General features: G+C 33.2%; 1 protein-coding gene across 8 annotated transcripts in view; it reads right to left on the reverse strand.

Moving 5' to 3' along the window:
- Window positions 1-23,284, reverse strand: part of LOC128988516 (protein Malvolio-like) — a 117,483-nt gene that overhangs the window by 38,289 nt on the left and 55,910 nt on the right. Inside the window, exon 1 of one of the 8 annotated variants that reach the window (XM_054409877.1) lies at window positions 18,847-18,946. The exons of 5 other annotated variants lie outside the window; for them this stretch is intronic. Coding sequence is in view for 2 of the 3 variants with exons in the window: in XM_054409875.1 (XP_054265850.1) it covers window positions 18,543-18,569 (27 nt within the window). In the remaining variant the exon portion in view is untranslated. Of the gene's footprint in view, window positions 1-5,718; window positions 5,764-18,542; window positions 18,823-18,846; window positions 18,947-23,284 lie in introns of those variants that run through there. 2 more of the 8 variants (XM_054409875.1, XM_054409876.1) reach the window with 2 other exon arrangements.

Consider the following 23,284-nt stretch of genomic DNA (forward strand, 5'->3'; position numbering starts at 1 on the left):
CTGATAAGCCGGAGTTTCCTAAGTTAGGCACAGAAACGGAGTGCAATACATAGACTCCTCTTCATGTTGTATGTTGTTTTCTGAATCACTGATGTTAAAATTTAGAAACATTACCTTGATCGCCAAGTGATCCATGTTAGTCCAAAAATAGGATTACGCGCATTTCGACGTCAAAGTGTCATTGTCAAATCGTACAAAAACTTTCTAAACCATATGGTCACGTCACAGTCTTTCCGACACACACAAAAATCACATTACCGGTACAAAAATACATTTAAAAGTAGGCTTCTAACTAAGCTCGCATGCCGAGGCTCGACTGCCGAGCAACAAAAATACATTTAAAAGTAGGCCTAAGTTATTAACTAATTTGTGGTAATACGACAGATCTGCTCGCAAGCTGAGGCTTCCACAGATCTGTCGCCTTACCACAAATTAGTTAAGTTAGTAGGCCTAAGTTACTTTAAAGTGTATTTTGGTAGGCCTACCGGTACCTAATGTGTTTATTGTGTGTGTCGGAAAGACTGTGACCATATGGTTTAGAAAGTTTTTGTACGATTTTACAATGACGCTTGTCGTGTTGTGACGATGTCGAAACGTGCGTAATCCTGTTTTTGGACTTACGGTACATGGATCACTTGGCGATCAAGGTAAAGATCAATGTAACCTTATATATAGACTCCTCTTGCCTTAGGTAGGCCTCTTACAGTCATTTAAGTTTAAGTTAATGTTAACTTAACTGTTTACCTAGAAGTGCATCGTTGTTAGGTAATTATTAAGCGTTGCTAATCGCTTTTCCACACTCCGCGCCTAGAAAAACCAGGCTTAAGGCCACAGATAGGCTTACTTCTCCAAGTTTAAGTTTATAAGAAATTTATCTATTAACTTAGGCCTAGGTCCTTTTAACTTAAATTAAATAACACTGTAGAAAAGGCCAAGGTAGGCTATTACCTTTGATTGCAGGCTCTAACTTGATAGGGAACACTCTGTCAGTTACACTTGATAACTTTTAGGCCTAATTTGTTAGTGTATCTAAGTTTACTTAGCTTATAATTAGGCCTAGGCCCTGCCGGATAACGTTAAGTTATATAGGCCTAGTTTAAAATAACACTTGAAAGATCATATCTCAACAATGACGATTGATATTTTAAACACATAGGCCTAACCAGACACAGTGATTAATTAAAGTTACTTCCTTGCTTAGTCTAACCAATCAATGGCCATGCCAGCCTAGATCTAGTGTTTTCCATTGACATGGGTGAACAAAATCGCAAGAAGGTTTACTAATCAAATCGATAGGTAGTTTCAATCAATAATAGCGTAGCCCAGTTAAGAAACTGTACCCCAAAAAATTTTATATTACAACACCTAGCCAAGAACCAACAGAGAAAACACAAAAAACAAAAGAAAACACAACCGAACAACCGAACCGACGACGACGACGTGACGACGATAAGAAAAAAAGACACTATGTTATGGTTAGAAAAAATGTCTCTTTAAGAAAAATCTGATTGGCATAGGCATTTAATAGTATGCTATAACAATAATATTGAAAATTAATAATATAAAAAGCTCAAGACAATGTTAACACCACTTATTTTTAGAAATCCATCATGCCACCCAAGTGATGAAGTTCGGCCCAAGGACTAAGGTCTTAATTCAACAAGCCTACTAAACAAACAACATAAACACATGTAAAAAGTTAAAACATGTAAATACCTAAAATATTGTTATTGATTATAATACATTTGAGTGGATATTTTTAAATCCCATATTTATTTCCTCAGATGAATATTTTTTTTAATAATTATAATTTAAAGATTTATTATGCATATAAAACCATTGGCTAATAATATACCTACACTGTCTACTCCATGGATGAAAGAAATAATAGAATTCACTTCGGTCTCTTTGGTCTCTAGAATTCACAACAAAGTTGTTGGTCGTAAAATGTAAACAAAAAAAAAGAAGAAGAAGGTAGCTCCTAATGTTATTCTTATGGGGGAAAATTAAAATGGTTTTTTTAGGATTTTATAATTATTACTGAACAAATAATCTCCAATAACGAACTTAACCAAGATAATATGATAAAGAACCTTTGTGCAAAACATCAACTTCATATACGTAGTCATTCTCGAGTTTTTGGATTTACATGAGATGCATTTTACACCAGTATGAGAATTCACTTCGTTCATTCAATTATTACTACTCTTTATCAATCCAGGAGGAAAAACATGGATAAACTATCAATTATTTCATAAATTGCCCTTTAAGGTCGCAATTCCTTTCTAAAGGAAGCTGTCCATATAGTTAAAATACCCCAGCTGTACTTATTTGTTTGTTCTTTCAATTTATTACCTTATTAAAATCAGGTGTGATTATTTGTTTGTATTACTGTATTCTGTTTTCTTTATTTCAGCTTAACTTAACCAATCATTAGTTTTATTAATACTTATGAAGTCAAACCAGGGTGGAAGAAAAATACATAGGTGTGCTATTCCCGTCATAATCTGACGTCACTCAGGTTGCAAACACCATTTTACCATTTCAAAAATATTATAAAAACAATAACAATCAAATCAAAACAAATATATACTTACATGCCAATACAATCAGCTGATTTTTTGTTTGCAATCTGGGTGACTTCAGCATATGACGGGAATAGCACACCTATGTATTTTCCTTCCACCATGGAAGTCAAACGGGGTGAAGCCCGTGGGTTACAGCTAGTTATGATAAATAGCATTTGGTTAATAATTTTAGTGCATTACTGATCAAGTCAATGACTTGGATGGAAGGAATCTATATATATAATACGCTAAGCAGATTTTTGTGAACAGAACTCCTCCCACATTTTTGGACCGATTTTGATGATTAAAGTGTCAACAGAATTGCCCTGATCTGTAGTTTTGCAAAGTGTTTTTCGTTTTTTGATATCTTTATTAGTTTGGGCAGGATCTTCCATCAGAGTTGGATTTTCTCCCATAAGATTAACATGGGGGAATCTAAAAATTTAATTGGAAACTTTGTCTCCACTAATTTGAGAGAACGGCTGGGCGTAGAAACTTGGTAGGGGTGTCAAAAGAAAGGTTTTGGTCTGTAGATGAGTTATCAAAAGAAAAACAAAGTAAATTCCCTTAGGGCTCTGCCCCAGAAGCCTTTAAAGATCCCTCTACAGATTTGTTTACATTTTGGCCATGTGGATAATACTTTTTAATGAAACAGCTGTTAATTGTAAATTGTATTTTAAACAAGACACATTAATTGGGAGTTACTGAATTGTCCAAAAGAAGCATTTGCAATGTTATTTTCTGATTTTAAAATTAATTCTCTTCTGTATCATGTCATGTTTGGCAATATATAACGTTCCATGACGAAATCAGTGTATAATCCTTTAATCACAGTAACTCTTAAAATTATTTCTTATTGACCTTATATCTATTTTACGGGTTGGTGACTGCCCTTTTCACCATTTTTGTCTTTATTTTTATCATATTGTTCTAGACAGATCATCATGAGATTATTGTCATACAGGTTTTCAATCATTGGAAAAATATTCAAGTGTGTAGTACAATACAAAATAATAGCCTACAAGTGCAGAAGGGCACGGTGTAAATTTGAGCCGTGTCCATATTTTGTTAAATTAATAGTAGTTTACAGCAACTGGATAAAACAATTTACAATATTTATGTAGAAATATTTCCATGATAAAGAAAGTCACTAAGCTGGAAAACTGCAATATACTGCAGACTTTTTAGAGAGGTTACTTCGATGTATTCATTCAGCTTAGTGAAAACAAAATAAGATATGTATACAAATAAGAACTTGAATTCTTAAAGAGCCTTTGAATGTTATTAGACTAACGAAATGGTTGTGCATGTTTACTAGCGCTACTCAGCAACAAAAACCATTAAATTTATCTCTAAAATATATATTCTTAAAGTGCACTGATCAGCAGCAAAAAAATCTGTGTAACTTAACCATATGTTATTGAAAATAACACTAACACAACATTTTGGCTGCAAATATGGCCCAATGAGTAAATGCAGCTACTGTCATGACAGAACGGTCATATTCCTTTTAAACTAGATCACATCATCCTTCATAAGATACGTTGATTAACAATGCATGTAAACATCAATATTTACGTGACAGCCAATTTACATTATTTTTGCTTTTTGAAAAGGCATCATTGCTATGTCATTTGCATTATTTGTTGCCAATGAAGTCGCACGACCATATAAATGAGGAGGCCCCTAACAGTTCAAGAATAAAAGCCAACTTCACTTCAAGTATATTCCACTACACCTAACATTCCGTAGAGAGATTATATTGACAACTTTATGTACTAATTGATATGGCTGAGACAACTAACTGATATCTCCCATGTCAAGGAATTCCAGCTTTAACTAACCCCACAACAAATTTCTCAAAACTGTGATAGAGGATTATTCATTTTAGCACAGAAGTACGATATGAACTGACGCGACCTGACGAAGGAAAAATCAAACTTACACTGTAATGGATATCTCCCTTTGAAGTTAGAACGTGTCTTCCTAACAAACAGATACTGTATTTTTTTCAAATAAAATCATAGATTAATCTGCTTTACACTGATGAAATCACGGAAGTGTTCAACTACAAAAGATCCACCAATACGATTTTAATACTATTTAAAGGTTCTTTCAAACGATGAGATACCAGATAATATACTAATAACTCCAATGACGTACAGTATGGGAGATATTTTATTCATTGAATGATCAACCATATTTGGTAACTAATGCAATTAATATCAATATCATTATTGTTTTTACACTTATTAATCTTTAAGCAATGCTAAATGCTCAAAATATGTAAAATTTCACTCAATTTATCGCAGTTAGATGATTTAGCGTAAGCCTTGAAAATAACCGTCGATTTCGACGGGTTTCACCTAGTTAATAATATTATAGATATGAATGTTTGGAGTACCGTACCTATGTCAATAACGGGAAAACTACTTGACCAATTGAGCTGATTTTTTACAACGAATAAAGCCAATATATGCTTAATGGACATAGTAATCTTTTATTTTAATACTCTCCTAGGGCTCTGCCCTGACAGCTAGCAAAGTTCCTATGTTATTCTAATGATTACACTTAATATTAGAATTGCCAAATTGATGTAACATGTTTGAAAATGATTTCATTGGCTGTTGGTGCTTTTATCAAAATTGTGAACATTTATTTATAAATTAATAACTTTTCATACAGTAGATCTATAGTACATAATTATTCAATTTAGCGTTCTCTTCCCTTGGCAAAGCACAGGTATGGCGGCTAATTTAGTTTTCTAAAAAATACTTATGAAGCCAAATGGGGAGAAGCCCGCGGGTAACATACATGCTAGTAACATAAGCGGGTAACATAAGCCGCTAGTAGGTACATACATATTTTTCAATTCATTCTTAAAATCTTCACACAGTTTAGGCTAATTACTGTATTGCCAAACATCCTTTACATAATTACTGTATTGCCAAACATCCTTTAAGTTAAATGTAGCTAGTAATTTTCCGAAATTTCGGTGTAGCCATTTGAGCTGTATCTGTCATTGGTACATAACTAAACTACAAAATATTACTCATTATTACTAACTCGTAGATAGATCTTACTAAGACAAACATCAATAATCAATCATTAATACATCTAGGAATGTCTTACTATTTTTTAGACAACTTGCCTTAAATCTTGTTTCCTTCAACATAATTTTGGATATTATATCAAATGCTATCACAAACTAACCACTCTGTCCACAGTAACTGACATCACTGCATTTGCCAGTGTTATTTCCTCAAACCCTACTTGAAGATAACTTACTGTTAAGAACTGTTTACAATGGGATTATTATATTAATGGCCAATGAGTAGAGTAAATTAATTAATTGCGCATGTACCAGATATGGGTTTTAAAAGTTTCTTTGCAGTAAAAACAAAACATTGAATAGTAATCTGTGTTAATCCATAGTAATCATTTTACACCCTATAATCATTATATTATAAGTAATTGTAAGAATAAAATAAAAACTATTTATATTTTTACAATTATTTATAAAACGTCAGACACTTGGTGCATGACATGTAAGCCTAACTTGATCTATGTTTCAATAAAAGTGAATTAACACTTTAGATTACTGAACATACTTGAGCCAATAATATTAGACTATTTGTGAATGTGATTTTAACTTAATACAGTGTTAAAATAGCTGAAAAAATAGCTATTTACATTACAAGTGTAGTAAGAGCGTTTTTACATCACGCAGGTGAATGTTGTGCAACGAGCGGAAGCGAGTTGCATAATTCACCCAAGTGATGTAAACACGCTCTTGTGTAACGTGTAACGTACAAGATTTTACCTGACCCAACAATATACATGGGTTAACGTACAATATTTTTCATTATCCATTTCACTTATATTCTATCAGTAATGTTATTTTACTAACAACATTACAAAAGCTAGGTTAGGAAAATACTTTAAAGCATAACAATAACATTCAAGCGCACAGCTGATTTCTAGCGTTGAACGTCGTTGGCTCCATAGAGTTATATTTTTTAAGTTAAGCACTCAATGTTATTTAAATGGGTTTCTTTACATCACCGAGTGAGTTTTTGATACTTTACATCACTTGAGAAGTAAGGAAGTTGTATACATCACGCTTGGGATAGGGAAGTTTAACATGTCGGGTTAGGTAAAATATTTTAGTTGCATTTTCATTTTTTTTTTCATTCATTCAAGATTTTTTATCTGTTTCACCTTGATATATGTAACAGTAGAGAGGTTGAATCCATTACTGATTCTAATAATTAAATAACCTCGCATCAGCAAATCTGCAGACTAAGCAAATTTCCATTTACCTGGCTAGATTTCCACTAAAATACTCCCTTAAAATTGTTAGATTTATCCTACTAGCAGAGTACCCGTCCTTCGTACGGGGTTGGCATGTAAGTATAAAATGCTTATTGCAGTTATACTCAAGCTTTGCGTTTGCAATGGGGGAGGACACATTTTGATAAAATTTGCTTCTTTAAATTTACTATAATTTATACTTTATTATTACACACCTACTATAGCCATAATGTTCTACCACTTCACCTAAACAAGTACACTAGTATCCATAAACAAGCAAACTACAACAGTTGATTTATTCTCCACTTATAACATGGAATTTTCAATTTACATTTTTCTTACAATTTTCTCTGTAACTGTTAGCATTGACTACAAACTAGTCAATGCCGTTAGGCATACAACAACGCTTTTTTGGCAGTCTCTGGGGACCTCAAGTTACCTCAGTTAAGGGATATTTAACATGTCTCTCGGGCTGTGACACATTCTCTAGCATTCATTCTGCGTAAAAGAACTCTCTCCACTAAAATCCATATAGAAAAAATGTGATTAACTAAATAATAATAGGCTAATGCTCAGCTAATAAACATATTGGTTGTATTTAAAATCACTTTTCAATCTCATACCTACCAAACTGCAACTCTTACCATGAAAGAGAACCCTCCTCCAGATGATCTGTACAGATCTAGCAACTAAACATTTCCGAAAAAGACAAGAACATTATTACCCAGAACCCACTAGTATTATTAGGTACACAAGAAAAGGTAAATTTTACCAACTCACATCATCCCATATATTCTACACAATCAAAACCAGATAACTATACTATGTACAAAGAAATTTTTTACCAGGCCTACAAAAAATATTTTAGCTTAATAAAAGGTGACAAATTTATCTGAAAAATCAGACAACATTACGATAACTTTGGTTATAATTTGTGCCAACTAATTTGAGTTGTGTTATATTATTTAGCCATTATAAGACAGTTGTATTTTACTTGGATTCTGCTTTGTTAAGTAAATGTTTACGGTAGGAATTTTTTTTTTTTTTTTAACAAGTATTTATTTACAATCTATTCTATACTAGAATAATAAGTAAATTTTATAACCATTTTAACATGGGTTAGTTACACTCCATCAAGTGCACTAACATACAAAAACTTTTAAAAAGTTTAACTAAAAAAAATTTAAAAGGTCTATTGGATTAACTCTTTTGAGCCTATATGTAGCTTCACTATTGTCGAGGAGGTTGACTGCCAGGAAATTTGGATGGGTTTCTAATTTTCTTTGGTATTTTTCACTTCGTTTCTTTATTTCTTCTTTAACATAGGGTAATTTTGTATCTTGATGAATTACTTTATTTGTGACAAACCAAGGTGCTTGTAAGCTTTTTCTCAATGTTTTCGATTGAAACCTTTGAACTATTTCTATGTTTGAGTTTATATATACGGTAGGAAATAAATTTAAAAACAACTTAACCAGTGTTTGAAGTTTCCTTATGATGTTCTAAGTAGTCCCATTCTTATCAGTTGAGAGATACATGTACTTTACACCTTTGCAATGACTCAATCTTATCAGTTACGAAGCTGAAAGGTGTCTCTACATGAAAAAAGTGTCATTAAAACCGAATCTTCATTTTAATGGCCATTTAAGCTGCTAGTTAGTTATTTTCATTCAGTTAATGCAAGCAGGTAGGTAGTATGAAATATACCTGATGTCGCAAGCTTGCTGACTGACTGAATTATTTCTGGTTTATACTAAGTTTTACTCAATAAAAACACTGTTCTCATATCCCGCTGATCATTGTGGTTCTCAAACTCGTATGAATAAATGTCGGTTTACTTGATTGTACTAAATTTCATCAAAATCGGATCATTTTTACCCTAGTTATCCTTATCAAGCTAATGGACACACACACACATATGTCCGGTATGTATAAATTTTAATTGATAATGTTTTTGACCTCTAAGAACATTAAAATGAAAAATTAAATAGAACCGGTCTGACTATGAAACCTAAGGCAATATCTTATTCCCTAAATGGTGAATTCGCTAAATGATATAGGTACATTGAACTGAAAATATATGTAAACAAAACTAACTTCATAGTTTTACGTTATTTTCATATAGGTAAATGTACATTATAATGAACTGAGAAGAGTCAGTTAATTAAACCACAGTTTCAAGTGTTTATTTACAGATGGGTAGCTGATTGGTTATAGTGTTCGCCTAACAACCAAAAGGTTGCTGGATGGATCCTGAAAAATCAGTAGCTTTTTGATGGTTTGAAACTGGACAAAGCTGTTCCTGATCATTGGGCAAAAAATAAACTAGTTGTTCTGCAACAAGACAAGAATACTCAAGAGAATTATGTGGATCTCTAAATCTACTCTTAAAAACACAATCACTTGCCACGGATTATACAGGCAAATTTCAATCGTGCTTATTGCTTATTTAAATGAAAATCCCTTGTGTATTTGAATCAAACTAAGAGGCAGAATCAAAATTAACAACTTTATCGTAATGTAAAAATCTATGATGAGAATCAAAAGATTAACTCAGAAAAACAGTAAACAAACTTTAAATAAAAACAAATGTAACAGCTAATGCATCTTCAATAAAGTATTTAAAATGTGATTTAATAAGACCCTTTAATTGAGGTTCGTAATGAGGGTGTACAGTAGACTTCCTCTTATCCAGACTCCTCGGGACCGAGTCCGGATAACGGTTTTTTTTCCAGTTAAACCGACGTCCCAAAAAACTCGTTAAAACGGACCGTTTACTGTGATATTCAACTTAAATTTAGGAGAGCATTGTATTTAGACACGTGATGCTGGTCTCAAATCTTTCCCACAAGAACAGTTGTTTCAGTATAGCCCACTTCCTGCCGATCTAGACCGGTTAAACCAACGTGCTGATAAAAATTGTCCGGTTAAAGAGATATCATTTCTGCCAAGTGGTTCGGTTAAACCGATGTCCGGTTAAAAGGTGTCCGAATAAGAGGGAATCTACTGTACCTATATAAAAAGTTTATATATTTCTGGGAAGTTTCAGATCAAGACCTTTCATTCAAATATGCGGTTGATAGGTGTGCGGCTTACGGTTTTCTCAGAAGTTAGTGATCCTCATTAGCTTTATTTAGGCCTATAGATAATCCTGGCTGATAAAACAGCTGATCTTAGTGAGTAACATATCTACACAGATCATCTCACAATATGCCAATCCACGTTCATATTTGGATTAGCCTAAAATATGTATCTATTGGTTCCCCATCTCAATTGAAAATGATAAATAATAGTATTGGTCATTAACTGAACAAGAAATAATTAAAAATTGTACAATTTACTTTAAATTCATTTGTCATTCATTCATTTTAGATCCAATCAATGATATGTTCACTCCAGTTTAATCTAAATAGGCTATAGCCAATTCCACCACTTCCTATAACTTAACTATCTTAATGAGAAACTAATGAACAATTATATCTTATCTTTGACTCCATAATTACAGCATCAACTGCTATTAAAAAGCACTTAGTTCTAACATTATGTAACACAGTATGGAAATAAATGTAATGTTCTTTTAAGATTCTAAAAAAAAAGACTTTTGGCTACTCTACTATTATTTCTTACAAAGAACAAGCATCTGATTTCTATTTTAATGGGTACAGCTACATTTTTAACACTAAATCTTTAAGAATTACATACCTAAACTTTTAAGGAAAGGCAAGTTTAAGGAAAGTCCAAACCCCTCATTTGTTTGTGAATATTTGTAGTATTAAACCCAGGTCTCTCTCTCACACACTAAATTCCAAGATACTTACCAGAAGGTAATTAAATTTTAAAAGACGACACTGGTACCCAAGCCATTGCTAAATTGTCTGTCACACTTCTACCGACTGAGCAACGGACTCACCAACTAGCTCCTAGCTACCAACAGTTCAGTACAAAAAAGACTTAAAGATTTTCAATCAAAAGTAAGACTATTTCTAGAGGACCCATGCTGCTCCGCAGTGTTAAAATAAATATAATATCTGAGAAATAATCAAATCTATGATTTTTGATTGAGTAATACTGTATCTTGAGCTTAACTACAAGATACTGTATGCTGAACTTGAAGCCAAGGCCAATTCTGATATATTATTACTAAACAGTTTTTTTTTTATTCAAATAATTTGCGTTTTAACACAGTTAAAACTAATTTTATGTGTTTCCAAGCAAGAAAAACTAAACTGCAAAATCTGCCAAAAAATTGCAGTTTTTTTTCCTAGGACGCTAGGCACGAGCCTGGGATTGTTTTTCACATTACTTCAGGCTAGACCCAGGGCATTATCACTTAGATAAAATCCATTCGTGACTTGGCAGGATTTGAACCCGGGACCTCAGACACCCAAGACCCGCGCTCTAACCACTAGACCAGCTCGCTCTCCCAAAAATTGTAGTTAATAAACACTATAGTACGTGTCGTACTGGTTGGCGTCAAGAGATGGATTTAGCTTGCTACATTAGGTGTGAAAACTCACTTTAAAGTGTGTGGTTGACATCTACATTCTCATATAGGGCACCCGCCTACAGTATATAAGAGATAACCAAAATAAGAGCGGATCTATATTAAAATACTAGCTGTTGTACCCGTGCTTTGCAACGGGAAGAGGACTCAAAATAGAAACATTTTAATCTTTACATCTGTTGCATATAATAGTTACACATCCGCCAACGCTTTTAGAAACAAAATTTAACTTTTATGGCCTTAATAGAAACGTTTAAGTTATGACTTTTAAATCTTGTCTAGGCTGATATAAGAAAAACTGACCAAATCTTTGAATAAAACTTTCACATACGATTTACGTTCATCTCCCTTAATTACATATCTTTTTATTTATAATTGACATTTTAAATTTCAATTTTGAAGTTGCAAAAATACTAATTATTATATTTAAATGGATTTTTTTTTAATTTCACTTTTATTCATATTAAATAACAAATCCTTCCATCTTCAGTTTCTTCACTCACAATAAATCATTAGCAAAACTAAGTCAGCTGTTATAAACTTTAGAAGTATTTTTGTGCCTTATCAATACAGTCTTTTGAAATATTAAAGAAACTATATCTATACTATAAAAAATTTTAAACAAATAATTTAGCATTAAAGACAGCAGACAAAACTAGTATGATTATCAAAGAGTCGAGGACTAAAAAATGTAATAGCAAATACAGTATATGTTTCATTGCATCTCTGATTCTACTCTACAAAAATATCAACAAACAACTTAATATACAAACCAGTACTTTTAATCAGTTCCATCGCCCATTGCCTTTAAATTTTCACACTTACCATTAAGTAAACATAGTAACAGATATTTCATTGATTTTAGAAACAAAAGAACACTGTGAACTGCTTAGTTTTATGATATTTTCCTTGGTTTAATTTAATCTGTGGTGTGGCAAAACACAAATAATAAATTTCTCAAATAAAGTAAATGTGAACTGAAAGCTATGTTATGATAAAATAAGAGTATTTTGTATTACCATTTGATAATTAAATATAGTTACACATATACAACAGATTTTAGAACACAAAAATCAATGACGTACAATTTAGTTATTGATGATATTCTTTAGTTTAATTTAAGCATAGGTTTAGCAAAACACATTAACTAAATTTACCTAAATATACGAATGAAAAACAATGTAATGTGCAAGTTATGTTAAGTTAATCTAACACATGTTAAGCAGTTCGAATTTATTTCAAGTAGCCTCTAAATTCATACAAAACATCTATACATTGTAATTTTTATACTGTTTCCATGAAAACGTACCAATAACATTATTTTCATAACTGACACGCTTTAAAAAATCCAAAGCAGAGCCGGAGTTTTTACAGCAACGGTTATAAAATCTTTTTTTCCTATAATCATTGACAGTTTTAGAATGATTAATCCATGATAAAACGCTAGATTAAAATAAATCTACCTCATAGTTATGGAAAATATTATATTTAACTTCTTTGTATCAGCTGTCTGAAATTGTGAAAGGTTCTTCTTGTTTACATTGAAATGTCAAAGCAAATGTAAACAAACATTATTAGTGTTCTAATCGCATCCATGGAGACCAATAAATATTTACTTTAAAAATGTTCACCTCAGAACTTTTAAAGCCAAAGGGGCAAAGCCTATGGTCAGTATCGAAATGTGAATAGTCCTATAATGGTCCTTGGTATGTTAGCTATATTTTTGTAAAATTTAAGCCTAGTTGGTTCAGTAGTTTTTTGCACCTATTAGTAACACACATACAGACAGACACCATTAGATTTGTATATAATAGTACTAGCTGTTGTACCCATGCTTTGCAACGGGAAGGGGACACAAAATAGAAACATTTTAACCCTTAGAGTAACTTAGAGTGCCAGGCGAGAAATAAAAGTAACGCTAAAAAAATGCCGATGATTTTTCCCGAAGGTCGCGCTAAAAATGCCGAGCGCGATCTGGCGTTTTAGGTTAAAATTTTGTAAAAATTTAATTTTCGATATTTCAACCAGCGAAAATCGATGTATCGCATCTAGTAACTTTCGACTCAATGTTAATATATGGGTTAAAAGAATCCGAGTATCCATTCGGTTGTTATGACAACTGTTCGATCATTACGAAACGTCCGGTCAGCCGGACGTTGGCACTTTTGGCTCGTTCTAAAAACGTCCGGTCGGCCGGACGTCGGCACTTTTGGCTCGTTTTAAAAACGTCCGGTTCCCCGGACGTTGGCACTCAAAGGGTTAATCTATTGCATATAATAGTTACACATCCGCCAACACTTTGAGAAACAAAATTGAACTGTTATTGCCTTAATAGAAACGTTTAAGTTATGACTTTTAAATCTGGTAAGTAATGGATACCACCATTTTTGTTTTGATTAATTTTAAATCTGGTGTATGCTGATATATTAGAAAAACTGACCAAATCTTGGAATAAAACTTTTACATACAGGTATATGATTTATCTTCATCTCCCTTAGTTACATATCTTTTTATTTATTTTTGACATTTTAAATTTCAATTTGGAAGTTGCAAAAATACTAATTATTAAATTTAAATCAACATTTTGTTGAATTTCACTCTTCTTCATATTAAATTACAAATCCTTCCATCTTCAGTTTCTTACTTACAATAAATCATTAGCAAAACTAAGTCAGCTGTTATAAACTTTAGAAATGTATTTGTGCCTTATCAATAATCTTTTGGAATATTAAAGAAACTATATCTATACTATAAAAAATGTTTAAACAAATAATTTAGCATTAAAGACAGCAGACAAAACTAATATGATTATCAAAGCACCAAGGACTAAAAAATGTAATAGCAAATACAGTATATGTTTCATTGCATCTCTGATTCTACTCTACAAAAATATCAAAAAACAACTTAATATACAAACCAGTTCTTTTAATCAGTTCCATCGTCCACTGCCTTTACATTTTCACATTTACCATTAAGTAAACATAGTAACATTTAATTGATTTGAGAAAAAAAGGAACACTGTGGACTGCTTAGTTTTATGATATTTTCCTTGGTTTAATTTAATCAGTAATGTGGCAAAACACAAATAATAAATTTATCAAATAAAGTAAATGTGAACTGAAAGCTATGTTAAGATGAAATTAGAGTTATTTTGTATTACCATTTGTAATTAAATATAGTTACACACATACAACAGATGTTACAGGTGATACACCTATTAGTAATACACATACAGACAGACACCATTAGATTTTTATATAACAGTATAGATAGATATAGATTGTAGGTTACTTTTATACCTTAAATTATAAATTATTTAAGTGGGTTGTAAATTATTTTTTTACAACATAATATTTTTGATATTTCTATAATCAGTCATAGACGTTAGAATGACTCTTTGATTGAGGTCTTGCTGTTTATGTTTTTGTTGTTTATTTTTTTGTCACGATTTACAGTTTTGCTCGATTTCGAGCAACAGGTTATCTAGTATTTTAATATCGGGAAACATAAATTCCCCATTATGTAAGTTTTTTTAAACTCATCAATAAGGTCGCTACAGTTTACAGTTTGCAAAGCCTTTTTCAGATTTGAGTAGGGTATAAACCCTACTCTAGATGAAAACTTTACCCAGTTGTGTAAATTGTAAATTTTATTTTTGTTTATGAATAAAAAGTTTCAATAAAAACATGTATTTGGTAAAAAATGTAGGTCTTTAGTTAATTCATCACGGACAGAATATATGCCGTAGCACTTTGTTGCAATTTTCTTCTTATATTTAACGGTAGAAACTTACAAAATGGGGGAATTAAAGTTCACAACAATCACCACTCACATGGACACCTCACAACTCTCACTCTAACCATCAAATTAACTACAGTACTGTCACTGTCACTGACTAATTACTCACACACTAGGCCTACCGCCTTCAGTGGCGGATTTACCATAAGGCACACTAGGGGCGCCTGCCATTGAGGGGCAGCGCGCGGCCCGTCAGCGGGTGACGGGCGGCGGCGGGCGCGCGGTGATAGGCTGCGGCCACACGCGTGGTTTTTTCAAGCAAAATGCAGCTTGAAAACATGCGAAAAATTAAAGTAGTATTTAAACGAATAGGCGCCCGCTATTGTGGAAAAACACACTTGATTTTAGTAAATCATCGATGTATAATACTCTACAGTTATTATACATCGATGGAGTAAATAAGGCAATTAAGTCATTGTTCAAAATTTTGTCCATTTTATTCATTCTCAAATCAAATCAAATCAAATTGTTTATTTCCAAAATATAAACAATACAATAAACAGATATAAATTAAAAAGAAATATATTTTTCCGCATAGGCGTAAGCCCGTGTGCGGAAAAAGAGTTCTAAATCTGCTACCTATCTGGTATATTGTGGATAAACAGTGATTTTTATTGTCTAATTAAAACATTTACTACATTTCTTAAAAATAATTATATATTACATAAAAACATAATTTAAAAGTTAATATGTACAAAATTAGGACACACTTGTGACCGCGCGCTGCCCCTCAATGGCAGGCGCCCCTAGGCACGTGCCTAGTGTGCCTTATGGTAAATCCGGCACTGAAGGCGGTAGGCCTAGTGTGTGAGTAATTAGTCAGAACACAAGTGTTCTTGATTAAAGTAGGCTACTCAATTGAATGACAATATAAAACAGGCTTATTTATTACTTTTTTGTAATGATACAGTGGACGTGTTAAAGGCAGTAATAAGTTATTTAAGTTTTGGCAGAACAATAACCTATATATGTTTATTTAATCTAAAATGTAAAATGTATTAATAACAGGCCCTATTTATTTTATTTATGTGAAAAAAAACTAACTTTTTTTCGAACCGCTATTGGTTGTTTTACTTTTTTAATCATTTTAATTTCGTAATTATGCATGAAGAAAATAATAATAATGAGTGAAAAAGGTTAAGTGGCGCAGCATTACGCAAACTTAAGGAAAAGCGTGAAAGAGAGACTTCCTTTCCTTTTTCGCGAAACACAAAGAGGCGGCCGGCCGAACGGGCCTAGGGGTGGCGCCGTAGGTAAATCCGCCACTGACCGCCTTACTCCTCAGAGTCTCATACATTCAGGGCTCAACAAGTATGACAGTGACAGACGATTGGATTCACGCGCAGCTTGCTTCCCAGTAGTACCAACCCTACACTATTATTATTTCATACTTTATTACATTTACATGCAATTATAAATACCTATAAAATAGTTTTACAAATTATTGTTAACCTCATCCTTATTAAAATCCATATTTTTTAGCCCCTGAGCTGATCATGTGACTAAATCAATAAATAGAATTACCTTCGTCAAACAGCTCATTGTAGTATTTGCATTGTTACGGCCGTTTCAGCATCTTCGTGCCATCATCAGACGTTCAGCCTTAGTGGCGTCGATAATATACAAAAACACAAACTGTCACACGCGACGTACACATAAACATAGTGCGGGCATGTGTGTTCAACAGGCCTGTTTAGTTAAAATCCCCCGTTTATGTTTATGTATGTGTACGTCGCGTGTGACAGTTTGTGTTTTTGTATATTAACGACGCCACTCAGGCTGAACGTCTGATGATGGCACGAAGATGCTGAAACGGCCGTAACAATGTAAATCATCCTTATTTTTCAGATTTGTATTTATTAGCTCCATATCATGTTAATAACCTTCACAATTCATTCAAACCTACAGGATAGTAAAAAAAATTGACCGCGGAGCTTGTCCCAGTTGCCCCCCCTTCGGACGGCCCCGATTATAAACTACGATATTATAGTCATGTTAAGAAACTTATTTTGAAAAGCCTTAGAAGACATAAAAAATTGGTAATTATTTAGCCTGTTATATCTACACTGGGATATGATGTAATTTTTAGATATCTACTTACAGTTTTTTTCACGCTGAATCCACAAATGCAATCAGTTTGTGTCGGAGAGATTCCTAAGTGGCCGTACAATTAAATAATTACGGTAATATTAAACTTCAGTTTTGTTAAGTCATTCCGATATTTGTGGTTCTAGCAGCGACTAACACTGAAAGGGTTGGAAGGTTTGTGGAGTGGAAACAGATTGTTGGATTCGAGATGCTGACAAACTAAAACTCACATGACGACATGAGAGCAAAATCTGAATTACAATTACAATCTGAATACAATTTGATTTGTAAAAGCAAATGGACTTTGATGCCGCTAAGAAAATACAGTAACTCAACTACAATACATAAACTATTAATCACTTCAACATTAATTATAAAACAATGGAATTTATTCTCGTAAAATACAAAATAGTTAAAGGCGTCGAAGAAGATAGGTCGGACTTTATGCGGATTCGTGATTGTATTAAGTCCTTTGAAGTGAGGTTAAATTAGGTAGCCTAAGTTAAACTTTAGGTTATAATGAACCGACTCATTGATTTATGCTACTTCCAGACTGCTTTTGCACAATTGAAATAGTGGGTAAAAACAATGAAATAACAATTTATCACAAATGCACGAATCCGCATAAAACCCGACCTTCCATCCCCACATGCCTAAATAAGAGCTGATTATTTGGTTTCAAAATGAATTGATTTAATCCCCATTAAGTCAAGTATAACCAGCTGTTTGCTCTCCTCACTCAGTCCTCATACGGACCCGTTCAGACCACGCCATATTACCATAAGTAAGTTACCGCTCGATGATCCTTGGATTTGTAATCTTAACCTTCGTTTTACGGCCACTTAATCTCTCCGACAAACACTGATTGCATTTTTGGATTCAGCGTGAAAAACTGTAAGTAGACATCTAAAAACTACATCATAGGCCTAGGCCTATCCCAGTGTAAGATATAGTAAATAATTGCCTAAAAATAATTTCCTACGGCACATTTACAATCAGGATAATAGGCCTAGAGTTTAAATCAATCCTTGCTTCGATTTTAGGCATATAATTTGTTTTGATGAATAAGCTTGAAAATTGTTCAAAAAAGAAACAAGTTCTTCATAGCTGTCAAAATAATATAAAGGTTTTCAAATTTCTAAATGTGCCATATGGCTTGGATATTAAACCCTGGAATAAATAATTGTGTACCACAGTAGGCTAAACTATTTTAAAGAATGATGAACTTATATATGTTCATATATGATATGTAAACTCATGCTGAAACTTACCAGCAAAATGTACTGTCCAGTTGTCATCACTCATTAAACAAGAACAGAATACTTTGATAGAGCAAATCATTACCAAAGTGTTGAACAATATAAATGCATCAGACTGCACTTATTAGTCTACGTTTTACTGATAGTCATAATTTTATCAGCATAAAATGCCGTGCATCATTAACAAACACAGAGCGAGTGCTCAATGAGTTATTTACTATCTCAAGAGGTTAGAGCCGAATACCAAAAGAGAATAAGGTTAGAGTTTCACCCAAATTCCATGATCCAATCCGTGCATAAAACAGTTGATAATTACCTAATGATGAACACACAACACAGATAAATGCTAGAATTGTTCAGCGTAGCATTTCTTTGAAATATGCATTAACCAATTTACTTCAGTAGAAAAGCGATAAACAGTGTTGCCACCACGTTGTTGCGATTTTACCCTAAAGGTGGGCTAAAATTACCCTAAATTACCCTAAATCTACTTTGAGTTACCCTAAAAATTACCCTAAATGTTAATATTTGCGTTTAATGCTATAAAACATTGTTAAAATCATATAAATCTTACATAAGGTGGTTAATTATACTAAATGAAGTTCCAATATCAATCAGTTTACGTAAAATCATACTCGCTTCTAAAAAACCACCCGAAAGAAGAACAAAATGTTGACATTGATCATAGCTCTATCGACTATCGTATAACGAAAAATATCGAATCAAGAACTATCATATTTTTTTACTGTATCGACCCATTACTACTGTTTTTGGACAATCATAGCTTTAAAATAGTACGGTACCACCAAAGCTTTAATCTATAGATAGAAGTAATTTCTTGACACAATTTGTAAAATAATTCAGTTTAATTCAATTCCATCGCATAATTAAATATCAAACCTAGTAATGAATAATATTTCATATTTTATTAGGCCTATATTTTGTTATAGAATCGAATACATTCTAAAACAGATATTTCCTAACTATTGATAAGATCGATTAGGATAACTTGTTATAAAAAATTCATCATAGCAATCGATTTAAACCGGTTGAATCGAATATGATGGTTTAGCCGTAGTATGTAATGAACGTTTTTTGCCAAATTTTGAAGTTTTTTTCATTTTTTTTGTAAAATTTCCATTGTTACGCTAACTTTTAGTTTTACCCTAAAATTACCCTAAATCTACCATTACCCTAAACTTTACCCTAAGACCAGTAAATTACCCTAAAAAAGGGTAATTACCCTAAAAGTGGCAACACTGGATAAGAACTTGACAACGAAGAGGTCGACCGACGGACAACGACTAGTGATGGGAGAATCGAATACAGAATCGAATAGTATTCGAATACAGCCCGAGTATTCGTAGATTCGAATACTTCAGATTCGTACGAATACTTTTTTGTGAATACTCTTGACCTCAGATTTTGCAGGATTTCTTGAATCTAGAAAGCGAATTCAGGGGATTCAAAAATGTACTCAACACTTTTTCAACTACTGAATTCCCTTTTGAATATCTTACGAATCCGTAGCATTCGTAAGAGTATTTAATGTTTTTACTGCAGCATTTGTTTTCATCTATTCGTTATAATTTTACCATTAGCCCTATAATTTACATAAGATTATTATTAATCGTTAACATTTAGAATATATTGGATATGTAAAATATTAGGTTACTATTGGTAGAGGGCAATTGAGTATGTAGAATGTATTATAACTTCAACCGATTTATATAGTTACATGGCAAAATAACATGCATATCTGTTGTAAATTATCCATACAAATGAATAAGACATATTATTATTAAAGATATTAATTAGTTAATACAATAGAAAATAATACATTAATAAGACTGTAACTGACCATGAAATAATTATAAGTCAAAATAAATGTACCTTTTAAAAATCATATAATTTAAAATTACATCGAATAAATTATATTAATGAATTAATTACTGTAAAACGAAATAACAGTGGCCAAAAGAACGGTTGCATTATGAAAAAATAATTACACACTCATTTTCCATGCTTTGCATACTCAAAGGTGTTCGAATACAAGTATTCGTAAAAGTATTCGAATACAGGGGAGGCTACGAATTCACTGTATTCGATTCTTTAAAGTATTCGATTCTCCCATCACTAACAACGACACGACAACGGAACGGACAGGTTCACACACAATAACAAACAGCTGATGAGTGACGCTTGGGCTTGTTTGTTGCTTGAGCTTGACGGCCGACGACGGGGGAAACAGAAACTTTCGTTCAATCCACTTCAATCCAATTAAAACATGAAACGAAACGAATGGAATCTCACTGACTCACTCACTCATCCTCTCCTCTCAGCACAGTTTTTATTTCAGCTGGAGTTTTTTAATACGGACTGCAGTTTTTGAATACAGACAAAATGATAGCATTCTACATTTTTTGTCTAAGTAAGATGTTTGCATTATCAGCAAGTTTGGTTAGGTTATGTATGACAGTTTAATTTTATAATTAAAACATTATAACACTAATTTGAGCTATTTATAGTTTTATTTTATAAATAGGACTGTTTTTTTCGATTAATAAGTTAAACCTTCATTCGATTTTTTTTTCATCATCAGCAAGTTTGGTTGGTTAGGTTAGGTTATGAAAGTTTAATTTTATAGTTAAAAAATTAATTTTATATTTTTACTTAATAATTATTTTTTTTATAATTTATCATTTTTCAGTCCCAATTAAAAAACTGCAGCTGAAATAAAAATTGTGCCTCCTCTCACTCACAGCATGATGCTAGACGCTATAAGTCAGCTCGCGCGGGAGAGTGCAATACCAACGTTGACAGGGAAGGGGGAAATATCTCGCAAATTTATGAACCGATTTTCAATTTTTTTCATCAAAAATTTTATTTTTTCATGCCCTTTCATTTGATATGTCCCAAGGGGTACCTTGCTATTTAAAAAAATGAAGTTGGGGGCAGGGGGAAAAGGGGGGAATGTGAATGTAACGTAGAATTCAAAACAATTGGGCCCCCTACGTCAATAGATGATTCCCGCAAACTGCATATTTCTATATATTGCGGTTTTTACATAAATAAAGATGCAAGTTAAAAAAACACCCTGTATATTTATATATGTGTCCGTTAGCACGATAACTCGAGCAAAAACCATCCGATTTTGATGAAATTTGGTACAAACGTGTAAACCTACGTTTATTCGAACGAGTTCGCGAACCAGCAAGATCGGACCATGGGAACGGGGGTTTATGGGGTAAAAATGGGTTTTTCCCATTTTTTACTCAAAATACATAAAATTTTGCAATTTCTTTCCAAACTATTTTGTAGAGCTTAAAAAAACAAATAATTTAATATATTGAAGCGTTATAATGCACCTAATGGTTACGGAGAAAATTCCAAAAAATTGTAAATTTAAAATTCCCATGTTATTCTTATGGAGAATAAGTAAACTGTTGCAGTTTGCTTGTTTATTAACATATTTTGCCCAAATTTGGAAAATGTTTTTATTTCTTACTAACTATTAACATTTTACATTAAAAAAAACACTTTTACCCTCCCTGTTGCAGCAAACCTAAGTATGTGTGTAGGGTTGCCACCATAGTGAGATGACAAAATTCATGCAGAATTCATGGTTTTCATTGGTAGTTTGAAAAAATTCATAGTCAGTACGCTCATACAAGTTTCGGGCAAAAACTATCTATTTTATGTAGCGCACTGTTCAGCAACATGTCGTCTGAGAGTGGTGGGGGTAGGCTCGTTGGAAAGCATACACGATGCCATTATCTGTGGTCATAGAGCAGTGGTCACCTGAGCATCGCGCGTTTGTTATCGATTCAAATTTAAAAAATAATGATTCATAATGAGTCATTGCAACTCAGCGGCAGTTTGGTGAATTTTTTTTATTAGGGCGACGTCGATTCCGTCATGTGGCACAATCATGTGGTAGACAATCAACTATAAAACAATGGTTTCTGCGTTCAGAAAGAAGCTGACAAGCCGTCCAAAGTCAGATCGGACGCATCGGACGTCAGACAACTAGGGCCGGACTACACGAGCGTATGAAACGCCACCGACAGTACGCGCAAAAAAGTCTAGGACTACACGAAGCCGACAATCAGCAGCGTATTGAACGCGAGAACATTGACTACACGAGCGTATAGAACGCCCAATGTGACTGACATTTGGACCGTTCCAATATTGAAACGATACTGTACAAGTCGGATGTGTAGCTGGTATGATATATTGGTGCAGGCTGTTAAGAATAAACGTCGTGCAAAGAGGCGTTGGTAGTCACACCCAACATTATCAAGTTGTTTAGTAACAGGGCAGTTTCAAGTAATGTTTCCATAGAATGTACTCAGACAAATTCTTTCAGCAATACAAATACAAATATTGAGACACAAAAAACAATAAAAAAAACTACTCCAATTACAACAAGTAGTCCAGAATTGGACTTGCCAAAGTGATGGGAGGGATGTATCAACCAACACGCAGGAGAAATGCTAGTTGCCGCTACGTGTAGTCCGGCGAGCCGACGATCTGCCCGCGTATTTTACGCATCCAGAGGCGTTAGATCTGCCGAACGCCTGAATTACGCGTCCTCACCAGGCAGACAAAACCAAAACGCTCATGTAGTCCACATCATATAAACCTATTGGCTCTTCAAAAAAAGCAGACGGTCGGCGGCGTTTCATACGCTCGTGTAGTCCGACCCTAACATTCGATAGAGTCCGTGCTGCTGTGGAAAACAGTCCTCGTAT

This window comes from Macrosteles quadrilineatus, unplaced genomic scaffold, assembly GCF_028750875.1.
Source record: "Macrosteles quadrilineatus isolate MER2022 unplaced genomic scaffold, UCM_ALF_1.0 Scaffold_3__2_contigs__length_128488019, whole genome shotgun sequence".
Lineage (NCBI taxonomy): Eukaryota > Metazoa > Arthropoda > Insecta > Hemiptera > Cicadellidae > Macrosteles > Macrosteles quadrilineatus.